Source organism: Sitophilus oryzae, unplaced genomic scaffold, assembly GCF_002938485.1.
Source record: "Sitophilus oryzae breed Bouriz unplaced genomic scaffold, Soryzae_2.0 scaffold_810_pilon_pilon, whole genome shotgun sequence".
NCBI lineage: Eukaryota > Metazoa > Arthropoda > Insecta > Coleoptera > Curculionidae > Sitophilus > Sitophilus oryzae.
The window spans coordinates 5,185,709-5,212,799 of record NW_022147429.1 but is presented as its reverse complement, the minus strand read 5'-3'; the positions used below and the strand labels follow the sequence as shown (position 1 = coordinate 5,212,799).

General features: G+C 31.2%; 1 protein-coding gene across 1 annotated transcript in view; it reads left to right on the top strand.

Moving 5' to 3' along the window:
• The window catches only part of LOC115889092 (sodium/calcium exchanger 1), a 342,486-nt gene that overhangs the window by 192,680 nt on the left and 122,715 nt on the right, over positions 1–27,091 (top strand). The window contains exon 3 of the mRNA XM_030909008.1: positions 24,384–24,529. Within this exon, the coding sequence (XP_030764868.1) occupies positions 24,384–24,529 (146 nt within the window). The remainder of the gene's footprint in view (positions 1–24,383; positions 24,530–27,091) is intronic.

The following is a 27,091-nucleotide window of genomic DNA, read 5'->3' as shown; positions in this document are numbered from 1 at the left end:
ACAGGTACGGATGAAAAGTTATTACTTTTCAAACCAGTTAAAAAATATGTACATAGGTGGCGTCCTCTACTAGTAGGAGTCATATTGACATCAAAATCAAATTTCTCATGTCAAAAAACTTCCAGACACCAATTTTCATCCAAATATTGACGTTACTGCAGAAATTATTTGAAATAAATCGAAATAAAAATGAAACTTTTACACCCTGTATATCCGAAACTAAGCATTTTAGGACATACATTTATACGTTTTAACTTTTTTACTTATTTTGATCTGCAGAATATGCTGCCGAAGTTTCTGGAATACAGTTCGGACCACCCTGTATAGTAATGTTAAAACCGCATCTTTGTACTTCTACTCATAAACGATAAATCCTGTAAAGCACACGAAAATTATTAATTCTAAATAATTCTAATTATTAATTCTCTGTACAGTTTTTTGCTTTTCTGTCTTTCTGCTGCTATGTTACTTAGGTTATTTCAATTATATATTTTATTAGATTTTATACATATAGACACTGGTAGTTTAAAAATGAAGCTATGATAAAGCACACAACTGACCACTTGACGTCAAAACATAGAGCACCAAATGCTTTCGTGTTGTCACTAGAGCAATAACTACACGTAATAAAAATATTTCTATAAAAAAAATATTGGCTAATGTTTGTTCAGTTGTGATTGACTGTACACTGTATTGTCTATTATATGTACGTGTATCGTATGTGACTAGTCTTAATATCAAATACCGGGTAATTCTGAAAAGTGACTCCCTTCTATAACTTTTTTATTTTCTCAGATACATTTTTTTATCTGAACTATTGCGAGATTTGGTATGTTAGTATATGGCGTAAATTAGGATTGATTGATGTATTCAATTGTTTTAGAACACTTCCTGTTTCACAGGCAATGACTACAACTTTTGATTTTTAAATGGCACCCTCGGAGTTCACTCTGTCAACTTCTGACATTCACTTAAAAAAATCGTATTTTAAATTTTAATCTAGAGCGACAACAGCAATTGTTCAATGAGCTTTTGGAAAAATAGATTTGATCGTCTAATGTTTTTCGTGTCTTGTCCTTGCCGGTTAAAAGATACCCAAATCGTATTTTCAAGCATATTTCAAATTTTTCCAATGGAACCAGGGTGCCTCATTAGCATATTTGGAAAAATCATGCTCTACGAATAATTTGGTACCACATACTTGGTATTTCGAGTCAAATTGTCGTTATGAACTGCATGTTACAATTTCAAATAAACCATATGCAAAAGTGTCAAAAGGTGACATATGATATGTCATTCTCTTCAGAGTGTCATTTTCTCTCGAATAAGATAAAAAAATACCGAGGGTCTCATTTAAAAATCAAAAGTTGTAGTCATATCCGATGAGACGGGAAGTGACGAAAATAATTATTGAATACATCAATCAATCTTAATTTATGTCATACACTAACGTACGAAATCTCGTTTTTTTATATATAACTTGGTTTTCATTCTTTGATGGATTGTTATTTATAGAATTTTAATTAACATAATATTTTTTGTAGTTTTAAAATGTTAAAGAAGCACAAAATTTATTTAGTTTAATGTTACAGAAAGAGTGATGATAGTTATCGGAAAATGTGATACTTTAACAACAGCAAAGAATTTGGCGTTAATAAAAATTAATAATAACCATCTATTAAAGAATGAAATCGAAATTATTATTACCATTAACGCCTTTTGATTTTTCGGACTTATAAATTAAAAATTCAACCATACTTTCAATGTTTTTCTTAATTTCCTCTAAAACGGTATAGAAATTTGGAAAAATATAAAATAGATTAACCATTTCAGAACAAGCAACAGTTTTTATGAAGAATGCATTTTTTCTCAAAATATTAGTAAGAAAAAAGTTGTTTCTCTTGTAAAGACAATCTGGTGATATACCCACTGCATAATATTTTTGTCAGAATTTTAGAATTTCTGTTTTATTGTAAACCTATAATTTACTAAAAAAAAAATATTATTTATGTTATATTTATTATATGTTTATATTTATTTATGACTAAAACACTAGACTAAACAACACTAAAAAATTATAGGTGATAGTTGTCTATTTTATATATATTTTCTGTAAAAAAACTGTTTAATAAAATTTATTGATATTTATTAGCTGAATTTGCATCTCATGTTTATAAACAACTTTGTTTACAGAGTACAACTTCATCAGATTTCATTCATACATTTCCGTCATAATTTTTTCTTTGAATTATTAATCCATCATCGCTATGGATTTCAAGATAAAATAATTTGAATAGGGCCCCGAGGAAGATATTCTGTTATTAAGTTTACCTTAGTCGTTCAAACCATTAATTATTCTGGAAGCACCCTTGAATGAATTGGAGTTCTTAATAAAGCAACTGCTGTGCCTGGATATAACGATTACAATGTTTACATTTGTTTTAGTAATTTCTAATAACTTGTTTATACTTTTCTGGTAATTAGAGTAGTTTGGGTTTCTATGATCTTTTAATTTTTGCCTATCTTTTTCTATTTACACGTACTATCTATGTTATATCGTTGATTGAAGAAATAAGAAGATGCGCAACCTTATGGGCGATTCCGTGGCACGATGTCCATGTCCGAGATCTAGCTGGGGATACCGTCGCCGCTAGTCAACCTGTCCGAGATTTAGTTTAGATCTGCGCCGCTGCGCGCTGATAGTCGTTTACAGCGCAACGGATAAAGAATAATGTACCGTAGTCCTGTTTTCAGTCGACAGAGGAGTAGTTGCCGGAGACAGTGTTGCCGCAACTATATACGGATTAGTTCGTAGATTTATGGATTTCGGGTACAGTACGTTATTAATACGGATTTTCTATCATTAAACAATTTAATATGATATTATATGGTTAAACAATGAACGTAGTTGGCTTGGAAATGAACATCGCTGTTATTTTATATGTATAATATTATGGTAAATATCAATAGTTCGTCATTTTGCCAAGCAGTTTGCTGTAGTTTCCAAACGACTTTTTCCGATCATTCGAAATAATCAGTACCTATAAAGGAAAGTTTATTTTTGTTGTTTATTCATGTTTAATATAAATAAATTCAATGCATAAACGCGGATTTTTCATCCAAAGATATTTTTGTCAAACGTATTACAGATATTACACATTTTCATATGGCAACACTGTCGCTTTCAGTTCCACACCATCTTCGAAATGCCTTCACTGTCCGAATTAGAAAAAATAAGTGTTTTATGCGTTGGTCGCAGAACGAGTAGAGGCTCCATCGTACAGCACTTGAGACGTAAGGGGAAATCATACCAGCCTTGTCAAGAATTTGCCCATTAGGTTGCGTATCACCAATTGGAATGCAGTAGGCAGTGTTGCCATTCTGTTCCCCAATAAGTAACCGTCCAGTTAATCTGTATATGAGTATACAGGGTGTTTCAAAACAAATGCGAAAAACTTTAGGGGGTGATTCCTTGTTCAAAATAAAGGGTAGTTTGCTTTATAAACGTTGGGTCAAAAGTCAACCATTAGGGAGATATCGCAGTACAAAGATGGCGGAAAATTAATGTTTTTATTTTTTATCTTGAAAACAAAAAGAGATAGACTAATGAAATTTTATGGAAGCATTACTATTATGAAAACACATTGCAGGTAATTTAATTTTACTTTTTTAAAATGAGTGGAAGGGGTTGAAATAAACTACCCCTATCATTCTTGTTAACGAAATTTAAAGAAAAATCTTATCAAACACATGCAAATGCTTTAATTTGGATAGTTTAGTTTGTTTAGAAACTTTTTATCTCTTGTGTTTTTTGATAAAACTCACCGATTTGAAATTAAAAAATAAAATGTAAAGCATTACATGTCAGGACAAAAAACATTTTTAGATTAAGAATCTAGTGATAATAACGATAATAATAATCATCTAGATAATAACGTATTGCAATAGAGTAATGTAAAATAAAATAATATTAGGAACATCCTAAAAAGTAACAGCGGCCGACTAGATTTTTTCCTAAAAAAATTACAGCAGCCCACTAGATTCTTTATCAGAAAATGTTTTTTGTCCTGACATGTAATGCTTTACATTTTATTTTTTAATTTCAAAAGAGTTTTATCAAAAAAATACAAGAGATAAAAAAGTTTCTAAACAAACTAAACTATCCAAATTAATTTTTTTGCATGTGTTTGATAAGATTTTTCTTTAAATTTCGTTAACAAGAATGATAGGGGTAGTTTATTTCAACCCCTTCCACTCATTTTAAAAAAGTGAAAAATTACCAGAAAGTGTGTTTTCATAACAGTAATGCTTCCATAAAATTTTATTAGTCTATCTCTTTTCGTTTTCAAGATAAAAAATAAAAACATTATTTTTCCGCCATCTTTGTACCGCGATATCTCCCTAATGGTTGAGTTTTGACCCAACGTTTATGAAGCAAACTAGCCTTTATTTTGAACAAGGAATCGCCCCCTGAAGTTTTTCGCATTTGTTTTGAAACACCCTGTATATACAGGGTGAGTCTTAAATAAGTGCAAATATTTTCAGTGCTGGTAGATCTTGATAAAAGAAACATATTTTCTATTTACCATTTTTCAGATAAGTTCAAAATAACCGAGTTATTTAAGTTTGAAAATTAAAAAAAAATGATTTTTTTTTGAAAAAATTTTGAGAGCCACCGGATTTTTTCTGTCTTTGCATCCTTTATAGTGCCGTAACCATGGAGTAAAGCCGTAACTATTGTAATATCAAAGATTAAGAAATTATATCGTGGGAAAATTAGCGGTGAACAGGTAGTTCTAAAAAGTTTTCGAAAAATATACAGGGAAATTTAAAAGAAAATGCACGATTTTCAACATCTTTTTTGAAACAAAGTGTTTTTTTGCGAAAAAAACTCATAGATGTGTTACTGGGGTCGAAATATACCACCCCTAAAAATATTTGCACTTATTTAAAACTCACCCAGTACAGGGTGGTCCGAACTGTATTCCGGAAACTTCGGCAGCATATTGTGCAGATAAAAATAAGTAAAAAAGTTCTTATAAATGTATGTCCTAAAATGCTTAGTTTCGGAAATGCAGGGTGTTGAAGTTTCATTTTTATTTCGATTTTTTCCAAATAATTTCTGAAGTAACGTCAATATTTGAATGAAAGTAGGTGTTTTGGGTTTTTTTGACATGAGAAATTTGATTTTAATGTCAATATGACTCTCATTTGTAGGGGGCGCCCCCTACATGTGTTTTAACTTTTGAAGAGTAATAACTTTCCGTCCGTACCTGTATAAAAGCACTGAGTAAAAAAATACAATCTGAAATGAAAAAAAAATGAATTTTTTACGTAAAAAATGTCTCTTGGTAAAAATCGCTACGAGTAACCGTTCTCAAAATATTTATGATGAAAATAGTATAATAAAATTTAATGAAATAAATATTTTTTTACTCATTATACGGGTTCGAACGAAAATTTATTACTCTTCAAACCAGTTAAAAAATATGTAGGTGGCGCCCTCTACAAGTAGGAGTCATATTGACATCAAAATCAAACTTCTCATGTCAAAAACCTCCACGATACCAATTTTCATCCAAATATTTACATTGCTTCATAAATTATTTGGAAAAAACTCTATATCTCCGAAACTAAGCATTTTAGGACGTACATTTATAAGTACTTTTTTACTTATTTTTATCTGCAGAATATGTTGCTGAAGTTTCCGGATTACAGTTCGGACCACCCTGTATAATAGCTCTAAAAGCCTAAAAGGCTCATGGTATGATTGGTTACCTTTCTCCATTTGTTTCTGCTTTTTGCCTTTATTCTCCACCCATCTACTCTTAAGTATCCTTCTCACGTCCTCTTCAACATCCTTTTTCCATCTGGTTCTCGATCTACGTCTAATTCTCTTTCCACGTATTTCACGTTTCATTATCATACTCGGAATTCTTGCTTCAGCCATTCTTTCAATATGTCCCAGCCATCTCAGTCATTGTGCTCTTGCTACTCCCGTTATACTCGGTGCCCGATATAGTTGCTTTAATTCTTCATTTGTTCTGCTGGTCCATATATTGTCTATCTTCTTTCCCCCAAAAATCTTTCTTCGTTCCTTTGAACGTCCACGTTTCGCATGCATACAGCACTATTGGTCGTATCATTGTTTGGTATATTTTGATTTTTAAACTTCTAGAGATGTTCTTACTCTTAATAATTTTCTGTAGTGCGCTAACACATCTATTTTCGGCCATTATTCTTGCCATAATTTCTTGAGTTACATGTGGTTTTCTTAGAAATACGGCTTCTAGATATGTGAATGCATCTACTTCCTCAAACTTGTATCGTTTCCCTCTCTCAGAATATATTTGTAGACATCTTCCCTTCTTAAAATCCCTGTCTGACCACTCCATAAATTTCGTTTTTTTTCTCATCATACACTACGCTTACTTTTTGCGCTTGATTTTCTAGTCTTTTGGTCACCGATATCACCTCTTTCCGATCTCTGTTAATAGATATTTTACTGTTCGAGGCGGAGACGTATCCAACAAATCAATCAAATCTGCCGTTAAATGAGTTATAAATAATGGTGTCTAACTTGACTATGTTTTATGTATTTAGACTATTGTCATCAGTTATATTCAGTTTAATTATACAGCCAAATATGTGCTTTGCATTTTTCTTATTTGCTACCTTGTGTTTCGTTATCCTGCTGTTCTGTATTATTATATTTATGATTGTTTTCTATTATCGCAGTTCAATCTTATGACCACGGGGTACCATTGTTTAATTTTGTTGGTACATCTTTCCCTATATGCACTGTCCATTACCATTTTGTATATTTAATTCTGTTGTAGAGCAATTATTTCGGCGTTCTTTCTTATCTACTCTATCTTCTGGTGGTCTGACCTTTGCGTTACCTGGAATTTACTTATGAATTTTCGGTTCAACGTCTAAAGTCTCACAGTCGTATATCATACTACTATCCACTGATCAAAAATTATTTTTAAGCGAATTCTAACAAAAAAGATGCCATAATTTTTGGGTTCATATAATCATAGGTTCATTTACGTAGAACAAGTTTGAAACAAAGTGTTTTATCGCTTTTCGAAATATTCGCCCTTAAGGTCTATACTTTTTTGCATACGCTCAAATCAATTCTGGAAACATTTTTCCACTCTGAAGCTGATATCGCAGAAACATGGTTTTGAAAATATTCAACACCTTTTTGAGGTGATGAAAATCGCTGTCCGCGTATCTTTTGTTTGACAATGGGGAACAAGAAAATGTCATTAGGCGCCAAATCGGGTAAATACGGGTAAAGAGACATTAATTCAGGGTTGCCACCTTTTGTATTTAAAAAATCGGGACAGCACTACTGGAACCTTTTTTCTTAAATGTAAAATTTCATGTGCCCATCGGATTTTGAAACAATATTTTATGCCTTTATGCGTTAAAAAAAAACTTAAAAAAAACTATTCGAAATTTATAAATAATTATTATGTAAAAATAAAAAATGAAAAGTTGAAAACAAAATTAGTAAACAATCAATTAAATTTACAACAACTAGAACAAAACCTAAACAAAATCAAAAGTTTCAGCTGTATAATCTGTATAATTGGCTTTATTAGTTTATTTAATTATTATTAAATTAACATTTTTTAGCAAAATAAAACACTAATTCACCACAATACACCAAAACACTTTAAAATAGAACATACTTAGTATACACACGTATAAAAAAGGCCTTAACCCCTACAAGTGCGTTAATTTCTATTAAACACTTGAATTTTAACACTGGACGCGCGTTTCGTTAATCAGGTTAGCATCATCAGCAGATAATGAAAACTGACGGTTAGCTTCAAATTTATGATTAGCGAAACGAGCGTCCAGTGCTAAAAGCAAGTGTTTTGGTGTATTGTGGCGAATTAGTGTTTTATTTTGCTTTTGTAACACCAAAGGTTCCAACCTCCAACTGTAATGAATATTTTTTATTTGTTTTGTTGCCGTAATAATAAAAGCCTTGTCATTTTTAATAACTGAAGTTCTGTTCTAATGAGCTTAACTGAAGATCTATTTCTAGCGTCTATACTTCAACATCATACGTGAAAATATATAAATAACAACCATAAACAATGAAGGCATATAATTTACTCTAGTTTACAAAATACTTTTTTATATCTTTTTTGGCAACTTTCCGTTGCGCAATTTTTTATTATCGAATATTCATTAAACAGAGTATAAATATCTACTTCTTTTAATGCTAAAATTTCTAAAATTTTAATTAATTCGTGGAAAAAAACTGTTTTTAAATTCAAGAAATTAATAAACATGTATTTTTAATAATAAATTTTACAATTTTATTGTTTAATAAAAACGTGGTTATTAAACAAATAAAAATCGGGACATTAGGGCTTTGCGTGGGGTCGCGGGACTTTTGGATCAAAATCGGAACCGTCCCGACAAAATCGGGACAGGTGGCAACCCTGCATTAATTCGATGTTTCTTTCCTTCAAATATTCAGTTGTTTGACGTGCTTTATGGGAGCTGGCATTGTCGTGATGACAAATGATGCGACATTTTTTGTTCTTTTTCCTTATTTCATCGAAGACCGTTTGGAAACAAATTGTTGTATACCATTCGGCATTAACAATTCTTCGATGCTCTAATGGAATGGTTGTGACATGTCCAGTGCAACCGAAGAAACAAGCGATTTTAAAAACTTAAAATGTAACCTACGTATTTCCGTTTATAGCTCTACAGGGATGTTAGAAAAAATAATAATATTTAAATTTAGAATATAATTTAAAGTCTAAAAGTTAATTACTTCTTGTAAAGTAGTATATTCATAAATTGTCACGAATTTGCAAATTATAGGAACTAAATTCAGATATATTAAGCAGAATAAAGTCGAATGTTAATGCTCCTGAATAAGTTGCTAGTTTGAGCGGCGTATTGAGGTCAAATAATTTAGGGTCCTGCAATGAAAGCAGTTTTAATTGAGTTAGGAAGGAAGAGAGTCGGAAGAAGAAGGAACGATAGCTATAAGTTTAGCAGCTTCCTTTGGGAGAGTCACCATATTCAGGAAATAGATGAATAATAATCGTATGGTTTTGTTTTCAGAGAAACTTTGCATCTCTGGTACGCTGATAAAGTGTATAATGGTGGTTTATCTGTTCAAATTTATTGGGATAATTTTTTTGCCTAATAAAAAAGGAATGTTTTTATTCACCATGCTCTTATTCAATATTCTATTATACAGGGTGGTCCGAATTTTATTCCGGAAACTTCGGCAGCATATTCTGCATATAAAAATAGGTAAAAAAGTTCGTATAAATGTATGTCCTAATATGCTTGCATTTTTATTTCGATTTTTTCCAAATCATTTCTGAAGTAACGTCAATATTTAGATGAAAATTGGTGTCTGGGAGTTTTTTGGCATGAGAAATTTGATTTTGATGTCAATACGACTCCTACTGGTAGAGGGCGCCATCTACATGTGTTTTAACTGTTCTGAAGCGTAATAACTTTTTATTCGTACCTGTATAAAACTACCTAGGGTAAAAATATACATCTCTGTGATTTTTTATGTAAAAAATATCTCTTTGTAAAAATCTCTAAGATATTTAGAATGGAAATAGTCAATACATGCCATTATTAACGAAAAATAAACACGTTGAGTTTGGGAAATTTTATTTTTTTTTAAATTAATCATATTCTTTCTGTAAAAAAATGATGAAAAACAGTTTTTGTTGAACTTTTGGTACAAAAACATATCAAATTTATGATCTCTGTCTAATAACTATTTAGTCAACATGTTTAATTTATGTCAGTGATGACAGGTATTGATAATTTCGATTTCAAATATCTCGAAAACCATTACTCGTAGCGATTTTTACCAAGAGACCTTTTTTACGTAAAAGGCGTCGTAAATGTACATTTTTTTACTCAGTGGTTTTATACAGGTACGGACGAAAAGTTATTACTCTTCAAACCAGTTAAAAAATATGTAGATGGCGCCCTCTATTAGTAGGAGTCATATTGACATCAAAATCAAATTTCTCATGTCAAAAAACTTCCAGACACCAATTTTAATCCAAATATTGACGTTATTGCAGAAATTATTTGGAAAAAATCGTAATAAAAATGAAACTTCTACACCCTGTATCTCCGAAACTAAGCATTTTTGGACATACATCTATATGAACATTTTTACTTATTTTTATCTGCAGAATATGCTGCCGAAGTTTCCGGAACCCTGTATACCATTCTCATCGTCATCTTAAAAGCACGGCACATAAAACAATCGGCACGACAACTCTGCTCAGATTCCATTGTTTAAAATTTTTAAAAAAATTGACCTTGACGGCGCTATTATCGTTTCCTAGTCAGGGCCGGATTAAAACGTATCAAAACATTTCTCAGAAAATAAACTATTGTTAGACAGGGTCGTATTAAAAAAATATTGTAATTGACTGAAACTGAATTTTATTTACACAATACTTTTGTCCAAACAAATGAATCGTTAACCGCGCATACTTCTCGAAAAGTAAAAATGAAAAAATCAATTAAATATTTCAAAATTAAAAAACATGCAACTAACAAAAACATGCCTGGAGTTACAAACAAGAATTAAAGAAATACCAATAAAATATTTATTGAACGATATAAAGAGGCTACGTACAAATTATGCCCATCAATGGGCGTAGCAAATTTTATTAATATTCAAATTTCACAAATTAACAAATCTACTTTTTTTAAGAAACTTCTATTTTTTTCATGGCAGGAAACAAAGTAGGTACCGCATTGTATTTTATACGGTTACAAAGTGAATTGGTAAACATTTTAAATTCAAAATGAATAGAACACAACTTGTACCTTTTGTGGGCCTTATTTATATCTTCAATCAAGTCTTCTCTATTAGCTGCAATTGCCCATGTTCTTGTCCTAAAAATGTATTGTTAACTTATTTTCGATATACTCATTTTATTTACTTTTACAATTATATTTAAATTGCCATACTACTGTTTTTTTTCACAACTAAAATATGTTAAAATAATTAATCACATATATACATACCTAATAGGATCTCTAGGAAACAGAAAGAAACTTTTATTGAACAACAAAAATAAAACTACTAAAACAAATTATATTACATAAGAAACGAAAATAAAATTAGAAAAACCAAAAAATAAAACAACAAAAACAAAATATATCACTCAAGAAAAAATCAAAATAAATTAAGCCGCACGCTACTGACGCGAATCTGCCGTAACTGTGTGTTGTCGCTGAAAAACACAGTCACTGGTTACTTTCTGTTGATGGAAACGCAACTGGCGGCGTGCGCGAGGATATGCGCGTAGCGTTCCGCCAAAGCGAGTTAGCCTACCGATTGATTTATATGCCGTGGTAAAAGCATGGTCTCGAATTTAACATGTGTGACCATAGACTTAAAATAAAATAAGACTACACTATTTACATCTCAACGCAGTCAAACAATCTTTTTTGTACCCATGTTTACTTCTGGGTACAGTCGACCGAGCCTTCCTCATCCAGCCTATGTTGTCACGTCTTTAATATTATCAATATTTTTTTTCTTATTATACACATATATTGAGATATTAATACTACATTTTTATAAAGTAGATTTTAATATTCCATAGATGTATTAAATAGTCCTTATACTACTAAATTATAAGTCGGACACTATTTGAAAAGGATAAGTTCTTTACAATATGGCACCACCGATTAGAGGCGAGATCGCCTGTTCATTCATTTATTACCTTGTAGTACGTGTCGCACGTATGCGGTAAAGCTTTGTTGCCGCTATCTCCCCGGTTGTATTAACGCATTTTCTTAGCTTGTAGTCCTTAAGTGTTTATTTTATTGACTTTTTCTGTTCAAGAACTATAAAATATGGTTCGCCAGTGCCAAATTTGCAAGAAATTTGACTTAAATAATCCATTTAAAGTCTTGAAACGACTTTCGACCGGTAGGCAACTCTCAATTTACCCATTGGGAGTCAGTGGGGTTGTTGTAGAAAGGCGCTTATTTAGATAATATTTTAGTAAAATGTAAAATCTGATTTTTTTCTCTTACATAATCATTTATATAAAGGTTTTTCTAACAAAATCATAATTATAACCTTGTTAATAATTAATAATGTTTTTATTAAAAATATATTCCGGTTTATTCTAAAATTATCTTCAGAATCTAAAATAACATACAAGCATTTTAAAATAATATTACATTATGAAACAATATTTTTTAATATACCGGGTAGTCTCAAAAGTGGCTCACCCCTATAACTTTTTTTATTTTTTTCAGATAAAAAAACAGATTTGTATGTTAGTAGGTATATGACATAAATTAGGATTTATTGACGTATTCAATTGTTTTTGGTCTCTTCCTGTTTCACCGAAATGATTACATCTTTTGATTTTTAAAGGCACCGTATATTGCTACTTTATTCGATAAAAAATGACACTCTGAATAGAATGACATATCATATGTCAACTTTTGACATTGTCGCTTAAAAACAAATCATATTTTAAATTTCAATTCAATTTTCAGGGTGCCATGGTGTTGTTAAAAACACTAAGTTCTAATCAAGGAGCCTTGGAAAAATAGTTTTGATCGTCTAATAGGTTTCGTGCTTTGTCTAGGTAGGTTAAAAGATGTACAAATCGTATTTTTAATCATATATATGTCAATTTTTTCAAATGGAACAAGGCTGACTCATTAGCATATTTGGAAAAAGCATTTTCTTATGAATATATTGATACCACACACTTGGTATTTCGAGCCAAATTGTTGTTATGAACCGCGTGTTACAATTACAATTAAACCATATGCGAAAATGTCAAAAGTTGACATATGATATGTCATTCTATTCAGAGTGTCATTTTCTATCGAATAAAGTAGAAATATACCGAGGGTGCCGTATAAAAATTAAAAGTTATAGTCATTTCCGGTGAAACAGGAAGTGACCAAAAACAATTGAATGCGTCAATCAATCCTAATTTATTTCATATACTAACATACTAAATCTTGTTTTTTATTTGAAAATATAAAAAAAATATGGGGATGAGCCACTTTTGGGACGCACCCGGTATAATAAAGACAGTACCAAGTTAAATAAATGTAGTTTTCATTTTGTTCACTTCCTATCACCTTCCTTGCTTTAATGGAACAGATTTATGTTTTCTCTAATTTACATAATAAGACATCACTTAACCAGAAAAAAAATTACAACAATCATTTTTTTCTCTCTCCCTGTCGCCGATTCTATTATATCTGTGGAATAGATCCTGTTTTGATTAATATTAGGAGTTGTAAATGTTTGACTAAAATTAATAATTTATTATTAATTTCAAAAATTACGTAATTTCGATTATAAAATTCCTTCTATAACGTGTAGGTATTTTATTATTTTTATCCTTTTTGGACTCTAAGACGTTTTTTCTAAACTTTTATTTAAAAAACCTGTCCTAAATTTTAATAAAATATAAAAACGTTTAAATACGATATATTTTTAATTTAATTATAGCTTCATTAAAATAAAAAAAATACCGGGCTATGATACGGAGAGTTCAGGTGTACTTGAGAAACGAAAGACAGTGTTGTGTTTCTCGGCAGAATCGTCAGGGAACGACCGTTATGGCAGAGACAACCTATCTATCGCTCGTGTCGCACTCGTTATAACCTAAAACAATAACACAACAATAACAAGACATTGTCTGACCGCATGTTCCAGCTATTTATGAATGAGATGCTCAGTCTATATTTTATTTTAAGCCTATGTGTGTGACAGTGATGTAAACCGCTTAATGGAAAATTAAATGTATTAGAAAGAGATAACAGATGGATGATACATTTCTTCTATGCGGCGTTGCCGGATTTTGTATCAAAATTTCAAACCGCATGCGTTTATGAAAAATGTTGCATCTAGGATTGAAACTTTATTTTTCACCATTAATTACTCATTTTGCTACAGCTGTAATAAATGATACAAGGTCTGGCAACAGTGCGACGGGCATCTGTAGTTCCTAGAATAAAAATACTTGGGAATTTTGTTTAAGTGCAAACCTATAAAATGTACTAGGATGTATATCAGGAAAATATTTTCAACTTTAAACTTCTTTAGGATGGCTCAAAAAAGTGAATGGATCGGAATGATTTTTTAATGACACACCCTGTATATTATTGCATTTTTGGCTTTCTTTCAGATTACCTTACATAATCCTAAGATATGAGTAAATATATTTCGATAGTTTCTAAGATATTAATAAATAAATAAAAAATAAATGTTTTTCAGCCCTTCTTAAAAAAATATTAAAAATACAAGAACTGTCCTGAAATCAAAACTATATTAGGTATTTACTTTAGATAAGTAAATTATCTTTAGTATATTACTTTAGACTAATACTTACTTTGCTATAAATTCGGTAATCGCAAATCATGCAGGATGTTCAAAATTCTACGCCAAACTTTTTTTTTCGTTTTTTTTAAATGGAACATCCTGTATATTATTTTTTCAATAAATGGATGAATTAAAAAATCTATATTTTCTGTATTTCGAGTATTTAAAAATTTTTAACGGCTTCGCAGATATTCGCGGTTTTATATTTCATATGGCATTTTCCACAGTAAATTTTTTATCACAGCTACCAATGATTTTTCTCCGTTGAAAGAGCCATATGAAATAATACAGAAATACAAAAAATGTTCATTTTTTAACTTTCCATCTAATAAAAAAATAATATACTGGGTGTTTAGTAGTGGTAGTATATGGTAGTAGTTGGTAGTATATTTAAAAATTATTTTCTGCTCTTTTACATTTTTTTACACACATTTTTCTACACAGGTAAAAACCGGCAAAACTGTGTACCGCTTTTTGATTTTGTTTCTGTTTGTCAACCGGTCATATTTATATTTGTCGCATGCGATAAAATACATACCAGGCAGATGAAGTGTCCAGGATGGTATACGTCAACTTGGCTTTATTATGGGATTGCATTCCATTTAATTCACAAATATTGTATTGTGCAATCGATTCCAGCATTTAGTGTTGACTGTCAATTGGCAAATATCTTGTTTTTTAATATCGACACCTATTAACTTCAATAATATGATCATAAATAGATAATATTGTAGGGGCTATATAAGCATGTTAGATATTGAAACTATTGTCCGTCTATTAGAAAGTATCCGAAAAAAAGAAAGCAAAATTACAATTATAGATATATATTTTTAGGACTTGAGTTAATAAAATTATAACAAATTATTAATTTTATTTACTTATACAATCTCCATTTAACTACAAACACTTAACTAAACATCCAGGTACATCCGAAACTAGGTCCACACCATAATGATCAGTGGTGGTAGTCCAGGCCTGTAAAACTGAGCGAATCAAATCTTGTTTATTTCGTGGAGCTGCTCGTTCCACTTCAATCTTCATTACTTCCTATATGTTTTCAATGGGACTAAGCTGCTAGCCATGGAATTGTTGCCAAATGGTATTCTTGCATCCAAGCTTGAGTATAGGCAGACGTATGGCATCTTGCATTATCCTGCTGAAAACGCCACCCCTCTGGATATAAAACATGAGCCGTTTCAAGAAGAACCATTTAAAATATCACAATATTTTGCAATCTTAACAGTTCCATCAAGTATACACAGAGGTGTAGCACCACGCTGAGATAAGTAACGGTAACATTTTTTTTTGATAGGATTTTTATGTGGTTTCCACCAAGCTGGAAACAACTTTCGTCAGAAATAAAAACATTTTTAAAATTATCTTCTTGAAAACGTTGACAAAAATTCATTCTCCGCTGCCTTTGTAAAGGTGCTATTGTAGGGATTTTTTTTGGCTTTCTTGATATGTAGCCTTGTCTTTTTTCAAATCTGTTAGCCAATTTGCGAAACCCTAGGTGCGGATTCTGTCGTCCTAATGCCACTAAAGCGTTTAAATTGTTTTCGCGAATCTTACGCGGTCTTCCTCGAACTGGTCTTCATATCTGTGCCATTTTTTATCCTCTTTATTGTCTCATATACTGCACTTTTTCCGAGTTCAGTCAATTGCACTTTTTTAACGTTTTGAACACCTTTTCTATACAAATATTCCACCATTTCTCTTTTTTTACTTGTGACATTATTTCTCAAATCTTAAGCCGGTTTACAATCAACAATATTTGACAGATGGTGTTGCCATGCGATTTTGGTAATAGCCTACTATCGGCACGATCTACGTGATGGATTACTGTTGTCTTTCTGTTACAGAAAAAAATACATTAAAATTAGGAAAAATATAAAATTCCGGATACTTTCTAGACGGACTATATAATAAGTGTTAAATAGCAAAAATTGTTATATCGAACATTCTTGATTATTTTCTGGAAAAGGAAATTAACTTTACCACGCTAATGGTCTATTAGTTTGTAATGGAATACTTCGCCTGTAAATAAATTGCTAATGGGTTTAAAGATGTACGTTTTAAGTTACTAAAAGCGACTTTTACCTACTATCTACGGCTTTATTAGAATTTTTCTTTTATAGTAGGAGGAATAGATAGTCGATGTAGCATTTGATTTAAAATAATGGCAATTTTATTTCTATAAAAATTACACTATAAAGAAAATACCGATACTTTTGTTTATGTTCTTGTGTGTAAAATGTTAGTACAGATATTTTACTTTACGAGCACTGTAAGACCTGGAGCGAATTTTCTAGATAACAATGCTATTTATTATACACTATAAAATGAAATGTTTATAAGGAAAGAGAATAACGTTATCTTTAGCGTTTGGTTGGATAAGCTTCGAAAGATATATTTTTTAAAATAAAGTTTTAAAATCGTGTTTGTAAAAGTTTATTTAAACTCAATGTATATTAATCAACTCTACACGGTCCGGCAATAGTGCGTCGGGTATCTGTAGCTCCTAAAATAAAAAAGTGCAAACCTAAAGTATGTATTCGGATGTATATCAGGAAAATAATTTAACCTCTACAGAGGGACTCAAAAAAGTGTGAGTGGATCAGAATATTTTTTTTAAACGGAACACGCTGTATATGATTACATTCATTTTACATAATCTTAAGATATTTTCAAATAAGTTTTGATAGTTTCAGAGATATTAATAAATAAATTAAAAAAATATTTTTTTCAGCCTTTTTTTTTAAATTATTAAAAATACAGGCACTTTTTTAGTTACGTTCAGCACGTTATAGATTAAAAGGGCCCTACTATTAATTATATTTACTCTAATTCTACTTCGATCCTAATGTTCATCTTATCTTTTTGTTAACCATTATTATTTAATTTATTGTCCAGGGTGCACAGTGGTTCCCAGATAGGTCATTACTTACGAAATATTAATTTCAAAATGTTATACTTTTCTTATATTCTCCTGTAAACGATACATAATAAATAACAAACTCAAGTAAGCCTAGTGTAGCGCTTTTTTTTATTAGAAATGTTACATTTTTGCTACTGGTATCAAACTGACATAAACAGTTTTCAGATAACGCCAATTAATTACTTATTTTATTAAAATTGTAATGTAATGGACGTTCGAAAAGAAGATAAAAAGAACTGTTTTTTTCATTTTTGCCCTTAATTAAACCTAATAATAAAGTAATATTTGTTTATGGCGATTTATTTGAAGGTAACAAAAATAGTATTTTTACATTTTTGCTTGTCACTCTTTAAGACTTTTAACTACTTTCCTTTTCAAATCCTCTGAAACGGCATGAAAATACTTATAAGTATATTGCATATAAATTAATTGCAACTGGCTGCCGCGAATTGCCGCCGGATCTTATACCGGGTGGTTAAAGATTGACTTTTTGTCTTAAAATAAAAGTAACTTCTTTTTTCGTCTTCGTATCAACTTATTTCGTGGACACACTGTATATCAATTGACAATAAAATTGAATTTATAAAATGAAACAACTGTCTCTTTTATTTTTTCAACATTTAAAATAAATTTGACCTCTTCAATATGAAAAAACAAATACATATGTGCAAACATAATCTGTATACTTTTCCAAATAGTTAGAACTTAAAATGCAAATCACACGAACTGGGCCCAATTTTTTTAATACATATTACATTAAGTTTTTTATATACATTTATTGAGCATTTGTTCTCAATTTCTATTAAAAAAGGTGCAGTCAAGCTCTAGATATGTAACAGTTATGACCGCGCAGCTAATTAAGGGGAACCACCGTGGGGTGGAGTGAATAAATGACTTTAATTTTTTTCGCAAGAAGTAAGCAAGATAGACAAAAAAGTCAGGAGACAAAAAAATAATATTTTTAATTACTAAATCTAAAAATAATATTAAACTTCTAAAAAAGCAGTGGCGTGCCTATTTTCCTTTAAAATAATTAAACAGTGATGCCCCACCGACGCCCCTGGCCATTAAACTTAAATCTAATTACATCAAATTAAGTCCCATAGTAAGTATTATAAACGGGTCGAGTTCTATCAAAATTGATTAAATAGTTTTTCAAATATCTTAATTTTTTTTCCTTTTTAAGTAACTATATAAACTTTTTGTTTTATTTTTGCAAGTTCTATCGTCTATTAAATTTTCCCGATTAAAATCTGAGACACCCTGTATATTAATATGGAGGATTGTCTTTCGTATTTTTTATACAGATGTAGAAAAATACGTACATACAGGTTATTATGGCCTCGAAGCATCGACGTTTTCTTGAGTGACAGCCGTTGGTTGATCTGTTCTGGATCGTCGCTAAGGTTAATTCTTAAGGTGCGTATTCATTATCCGAACGAACGAACGAACGAACGAATGAAAGTGCGGTATATTTGGACGGGGACCGAACGCATGCGGCCGTTCGTTCGTTCGTTCGCTCGACCATCCGTTTCGAGTCGGTACATCAAAGGCGTTCGCCAACAAATGCCTCCGGTCTTCTCGTGCGGTCCTATCGTGCGGTCCCCGTCCATACCACTAGCGAACATTCGTTCGTTCGTTCGTTCGTTCGTGCGTATAATGAATACGCACCTTTATACGTTTAAATTCTCCATACCAACGAGAAATTGTCTTCTGATGTGGTACTTGATTGCTGAAAACACAAACCAACTCGGCAAGGCATTCTTGTTGAGACAACTGTCTTGAAAATTGTAAAAAAATTTTGCGCGAAAATTTTCTCGGCTTAATTTCATATTTAACTTACTCGTCAACTTCAAAAATTCAGTTTAAGTACAACTTTAAACGAAGCGGTCTAAGAACTTTGGCGCAGGCCCTATACACTCAATAGTAATTTTATAGACCTACAAATTTAGTTTCTTCCACATTGCCAGATGGCTATAAATACGGACCTTAGTATCTCAAGATATCCTTTATTATTCCAGAAATAACAACGTAGAGGCCAGAATAACTATTTTTATCCCTCCGAACTATCGAAAGGCAGTGAATATAGGTAGGGAGGCCTCCCTCCAAAACGGGGTGTGATGAGGGAAAACGGAGGTCATATTTGCATTCATGAGGTCATTTTTTACGTAAGAATCGGCAAGAATAGTGCCAGGGCTGATTTTCATGCAGACCAGTGTCATCATTTAATTATAATAATACTAATAATACAAATACGCTGCTAAAATGTCAAATTCACATATCCTAATTTATTCTTGACAAGTAAAAATAAATGAAATAATGCAAGAATAAAAATATATGGAAATCTATACTAATATATAAAATCATTAAGTGACTGACATACTGATTAATCACGATCCTGCTCAAACCACTCAACGTAAGAAGCTCAATTTTGGCCTACAGGTTGATTCTAGGGTGTAGAGGTTCGATAAGAAGGGATTTTTCGAAATTCCAGTTCCAAGAGGGTGAAACCACCCCTCAAATATTACAATATTTTTTATTTAAAAAACTGTCAAGTTTTCGAAAAAACGCTTAAACACGTATATTTTATTTTGTTTCTTTACAAATTTTAAGATTTTTTATAAATGTATATAGGGTGTTTCGAAAAATCTGGTCATTGATTCATGACGATCCTGCTTAAAGCGCTTGACGCAAAAAGCTGATTTTTGGAAAACAGATTGACTAGGGTGTAGAGGTTCGATAAGAAGGGATTTTTCGAAACTCGAGTTCTAAGGGGGTGAAACTATCCCTCAAATATTAAAATATTTTTTATTTAAAAACCGGTGAGTTTTTCCGAAAAACTCTTAAAAACGTATATTTTATTTTGTTTTTTTTTACATATTTTAAGATTTTTTTATAAATTTATACAGGGTGTTTTATAAAAAATGACCATTGAATAATCACGATTCTGCTTAAACTACTTGACGTTTAAAGCTTATTTTTGGCAAACGGATTTTTCAAAAGTCAAATTCCAACGAGATGAAACTACCCCTCAAGTATTACCAAGTTATATAATAATATCGCCATATTGTTTTTTCTCACGCTGACATAAATGTGAGAAAATTTTATCCAGTTTGTATGTTAATGGAAATTCTTCCTTCGCTTTATCATCACCATTACAAATGATTAATGGTACACGCTAGTAATTTTATAATTGATTGGTCTACTACTCACTAACATAATATTATATCTTACTTACTAATGAATAGTTACTTCATTATGTTTCATGTTTTTGTCCGGGAATGATCGCACACTACACAAGTAACAATTCTTGAATCTTTTTAAGGTTCACAATAATCTTACTCTGTTTTAAGTCCCGATACAATATCTTTCTCAATTTGTACCTACACTTTGCTTAAAATCAATTGTAGGATACACAGGAAATATAAAATATACTTAGAAAAGCCTAACAAATACGCAATAATTTAAATCAACTTCAAATGTGTAAACTGAAACTGTGTTACGATTCAGGAAAATTTTCGACAGACGACACCCAAAAAATTACAGAAAATACAATTTGACTGTGAATTAAAATGTCAGACCAAATGTCACTGTCGGGAGTCCTGTTGTTGGACAGCTTATAATGCATGATTATAAAAATAGAATTAGATATCTTCCTGTATTTTTATTCAAAATGAGAAATGTATACACATACTCTTGCCAAATGAAATTAACCAATTAAGGCAATATTAAATAAATTCATTAAAACATATTTTTATTATGATTAGAATAATAAGTAATAAAATATATTATAACACATCCGTTAGGCCTTATTACTGCACTTCTTTATATTCCGGGCTTGTAACCTTGTAACCTAAATGAAGAGACCAAGACCAAGACCAAAATTAGCTTGGTCTTGGTCTTGCAGTGTAACGAATACGAGCGAAGAAAAAAAAACGAAAAAACGTAGGTAAAATATACATCAAACAACATAAACCAACATAACCAAAGTTGAGAAAAAAGCCATACATTTTCAATTAAAAATGCAAATGGCCTATAAAAAAACATAATGAATAAAATATATTAAGAAATATACGTACGTATAAGTACGAGCATTGGTATCTCGGTAACCGTAATAGATACGAACATGGTTAAATTGGTGCAAAGTTGCGTTTTAGGATGTTCACCAAGATGCCATCAAAAAAGTTCTAAAAATTTCAAGGATTGCTGAGTTTTTTGGAAAAAACGGATTTTTTTGAAAATCAGTTTTATTTTTTCCCGTCGTTACTTTTTAGAAAATCAAAAAACTAATTGCACATTCTCATAGCCACTTTATTAGGACTATGTGATAGTCTATTTAGATTTTCAAAATAACTGGTAATTTGTAAGATACAGAGGAGACTTAATTTTTTTAAATACGGACCTGCATTTTTTATTTTATGTTTTTAGAACTCGGTCTCCTGAGTACAATGATATGCCACACTTAATATTTTTTTTGTTTCGGACATTTGAACACAATTTATTTAAACTAATTTCAAGTCCGACTCTGTTTTTTTAAATATTTAATCTATTCATCGTTGCAATATTAATAAGCTTTCAAACTTTGACACGCATCAAAAGATGGTTACGCAAGGCGTTTCCTGTCATGAGCTTTTCTGTGACTGAAAAGCCCGATACGTGATGTTATCTCTCTTCCGCACTCCGGACATTCAAAAATCTCATGGTTGTCGGTATTAACTGAATTTACAATTCTCCTCCATTGCGTTCTATTGTGCGCTGCTTCCTCCCACTGATGCTGCATACTTATCCCCTTTAAGTTTTCATGAACAACATCCTTGTATCTTTTGAGTTGTCCACCCGGTTTCCTCTTACCCTCTACAAGTTCACCGTAAAGAAGAGATTTCGGTAGGCGGGTTTCTTGCATCCTGCATACGTGGCCAGCCCATCTTAAGCGAGATTTAGTAATCATGACTTCAGCGCTCTCGCAGCTTGCTTTTTTAAGGACTGATACATTTGAGACATGGTGGTACCATTTGATTCTTAAAAGTTGTCTAAGATGTCTCTGTTGCAATTTGTTTAATGCGCTCGTGTGCCGGCAGTACGGCACCCAGGTTTCGCTTCCATATAACATGGTGGGGATTATTACTGCTCGATACACTGCAAGTTTCGTTTTTGTGCTCAAGTCATGATTGTAGAAAACCCTGTCTTTTAATTTCCAGAATGCTCTTGAGGCGCTGCTGATTCTGTGCTGAATTTCAGAGTCGATATTTGCCTTTTCCGAAATGAAACTGCCGAGGTAATTAAATTCCGATACATATTCCAATAGTTCTTCTCCGATTTTTATAGCGCTGTTATGATTTTCCGGGGGAGTGCACATAATTTTAGTTTTATCGATGTTCAGTTAAGGCCCAAAGTCTCGTATGCCCAGGTATATGTGTTCAACATTTCCTGTAATTGCTGTAACGTATTTGCAACTAGAGCGCAGTCATCATCATCAGCAACTCAGTCATCAGCAACTAGAGCGCAGTCATCATCAAACTTAACAATGACGTGGGGTTAAACATTGAATACGGAAAATCAAATGCAATAAAATAGTAAAAAATAATATAAATATAATATAATTTAAACAATCAAATCGTTTCCCCGGAAGATGGATTGGAAATTGTAGAGCAGTATAATGGGCAGCGAGATTCCTGGACAGGCTGAGGGTATTACTTGACGTCATTTGTAAAAGTGAAATCATTACATTTCAACATTTACAATAAAGAGTACAAAATTCATTCGGAAGTATAAGAACATGTGTTCATAGAGCTATAAATGAGATTGAACGAAAAATAAATTTGTGCATTAGGGCGGGTGGTAACCCTTTCGAACATGTAGAGCATTAGAAACTAGTGTGTAGAAGTTGATTTATTCATAATAACTACAACTAATATTATGTATATTATTAGATCGCATAGTGAGAATTTTAAATTCACAATAAAAAATGTTAAAAATAATATCTTTAAATTGCTGACCTGGATATTATTTATTTGAATCTTTCAATTGGCTCGATTTTCCCTATTCAATGTTAATTAGCACTGATCAATATTGTTGCGATGAATATAATCAGATTAAATAATTAAAAATATCCAGAGTCGGACTTGAAATTATTTTAAATAATAATTAAATAGTTTTGTTATTGTTAAGGTACCCAAAACAAACAAAAAATATAAAGTGTGGCATATCATTGTACTCAAAAGATCGAGTTCTTTCAAATTCTGAAATAAAAATGCAGGTCCGTATTTAAAAAAATTAAGTTCGTCTCTGTGTCTCACAAATTATCAGCTATTTTGAAAATCTAAAAATACTATCAGATTGCCCTAACAAAATGGCTATGAAAATGTGCAATTAGTTTTTTGATTTTCTAAAAAGTAACGACAGGAAAAAATAAAATTGATTTTCAATAAAATACGTTTTTTCCAAAAAACTCAGCAATCCTTGAAATATTTAAAACTTTTTTAATTGCATCTTGTTGAACATCCCAAGAAGCAACTTTGCCCCAATTTAACCATCTTCTATTACGGTTTTCGAGATACCAATGCTCGTACCTCGACTTTGTAAAACCCTGTATAATAATAATATATAAATAATATATTTGAACTTTAATAATTGCTAATAAACATTATACAAACATCAAAGGAACTTCAGAAATAAGAACAATAATATAACATCACTACTTATTTAGAAGAGTTTGAATTCGACCGCTGGAAAGTATCAATGGCTATTTGCATGTTACAAAAAATATTTTTTTATTATTCTTATGGATTCCCAAAAGTACCGAAAGAACCGGAAATTAATAATTCTCGGTTCTTTGATGTCCCAACAGATGCGGGTATTTTTGGTTCTGAACCCTACTATTTACCAGCCGCACATTGCTAATATAAGAAACGTTATGTCGGGGGATATAAAATAAAATACAATTTCTCTAACACACCACGATCGCATCGCTTAACTAGATAGTAATTCTGACCTATTTGTGCCAGACAGAAATATGTAAATACTGTTTTTATATGTTTTTAGATGAGGAAGCCAGTCTGGCAGCGGAAGCCGAAAAGAAACGACCGGACGAAAGGACGGAAAGAGAAAGAATTGCGTTAATGGGCAAGCCAAGGTTAGGAGAGATAACTAGAGCACAAATTAGGATAAAGGAGAGCAAGGAATTTAAGGTAATGTCCGACTTCTTTTCAGAAAATTAGACAACACGTGCTGGCGTCTACAGAAAAAGAGTTGCGCAGTGTGGAGCATTTATGGGTTGATTATAGCGGATAATAGAATGATTTCTTTGGAAAAAAATATTTGATAATAAATATTAGTTCAAAATCTTACTTAAATACTCTTTTAGAGCAGATCGAACAAAAAAATCATAATTTGTTTTTCATGATAATGCCAGACAGAGGAAAAACGACATGAGAAATAAATGGATTTAATAAGCGTATTAAAAATATAATTTAAATTACGTGATCATAATAAATAATTTTGATTATAAAACACATTTAAGGTATTATAAAATAGTTTTATTCCAAACAAAAAAAAGTTTGCTATACAGGATGGCGCATCATATGACGCGGAAGTAGAATCGTAGTTTATATCAAAATGAAATTTTGGTAGCTTATGTAGGTTAGTTTAAAGCATTTTTTGAAACGTATCAAAGTTGTTTTTTTTTGTAATGGGGTTGTAAAAAGAACAATGTTCGACTGCAAGATATCACAACACTATTTTTTTAAACCAAACACTCGTAATACAAAACTAAAGTGTCAAAACGAATGACAATGTTAGGAAATAAATAAATAAATGCGGCAACCTGACATTTTTACTGCAGAGCTACCACCTGAATTCCCAGCGCGAAATTTAAATTCCAGTTAGTCAGCCCGGCGCCGAATATCACCATGGTTGGCAACAATGACTTTAAAAATCGCGCCCTCGATTACGTAACTAAAAGTTTAATTGATATGAAATATAAGTAAGATTAAATACTATTTGTATTATTTTTAGTGAAAATAGAAACTCAAAAAATTTTAATTACATGAACTAGATTTCCACATTTTAACTAATTTTTTTTCATCGGATTAAATTTGCTTTCTATTCCATGGAATGTTTAATTTGGAAAATAATGTTGATTTTCAATATTTTTATAAAGGATATACTCACTGAAATGGCTTTGAACAGAAATATTTTTTAAAATCCATTTGTTCGTATTATCCAATTTTAAATGGAGTATAAATTTCACTTTTTAATTTAACTCTAAAAAAGTGTTATATTTAGAATGTTATTTTTTTAATTAAAAATAGATTCTTTGTTTATTTTTTCAAATAAATGTTGTTTGAAATGAAGAAGTGATATATTTTGTACACAAATGTGTATCGGGTGTCCAAAGATGATATAATATTCAAATTATTTTTTTAATAATAAAATTGTATCTACATATAAAGTTGATTCCAAAAGGCATCTTTCAAGACATTTACGACATTATTGCTTTTTCCCAATGAAAGTTCCTGAATTAAAAAAAAAATCTGTATAATAACAGTAATTATTCAATCATTATATTATCATTTTATATAGGCTCTACTCAACCTTTATACTATTTCATTTTGTTGAATCAGTATAAATAGCTTGTTTGGTATGACAAATAATATATCAGGCCCATTGTGTTTTGTCCTCTAGAAGGTACATTGTGAAACAGCAGAGAAATGTATGGAGTGAGGTGTGTCCTTATTATTCTCATTTTATTGAATGACAAATTGTAGCTATTATTAATATACAGAGCGAGGGATTTTAAAAGTAGTTATCGCTTTGAGAAACGGGCACATGAAAATATTTTTTAAATTTTAATATATTTTGTTTTAGTGGGTCGGTTTTGATGATTTTTTAAGTAATATGTAGCTAAATTGTTTGACTTTTTAGGTTTTTAGGTCCTCTTTCTAAATTAAAAATGAAAGTTTCCATCTGTCAATTATACGAGGGAAAACAAAATGTTGATATTTTGGTGAAAGTTTGAAACACCCTGTAGAATATGTTAAGACAGCCAGGAATTTAAAAGTAATTTTATCATCTAGATACATCCTTTTTCGATAGTTTGTTTTTCAGTTCATCTCAATAGCTTTATTTTTATTGGAGATATTTGCTTTTGAAGAAGACACTAACATTTTTTCGTAATTTGTACATTAAAACCATGCATTTGCTTTTGGTCCTAGTCAACATACCTAGTAAGTTATGGCCCCGAAGTGGCACTCTTGACATAAAATTTGGTTCGTTTAATCCTCTTCTTACAGTCCGTTCAGTTACATGTACGTTCTTAAATGCATGGTGCAATTCATTATAAATTTGGAAAGGTTGTAAACGGCGATTTCTTAGCGACAAACCTCCAATAAATCGATTATTTCGATTCTAAGTTCTCATACGAAGGTTTCTGGACGTCCAGCACATGAATTGGTCTCGAGGAAGCGATTGCATTGTACTTCGTCCACACTTAAATCTGTTAGCGACATAATTTTGTCCATCTCCATCATCTATTAAAGCAACTATAGCGGATACAACTTCTGGACTTAAAACCATCTCTGCTAAAATAGATGCCCAACAGCCAACACACAATAGTAATATGATTTTTCAATAACAGTGACATTATACAGGGTGTCCCAGAAATAAGTGCAAATATTTTAACTGGTAGTATAGTTCAACACCAGAAACATGCCTATGATTTTTTTTCGCAAAAAAAAAATTTTTGAAAAATT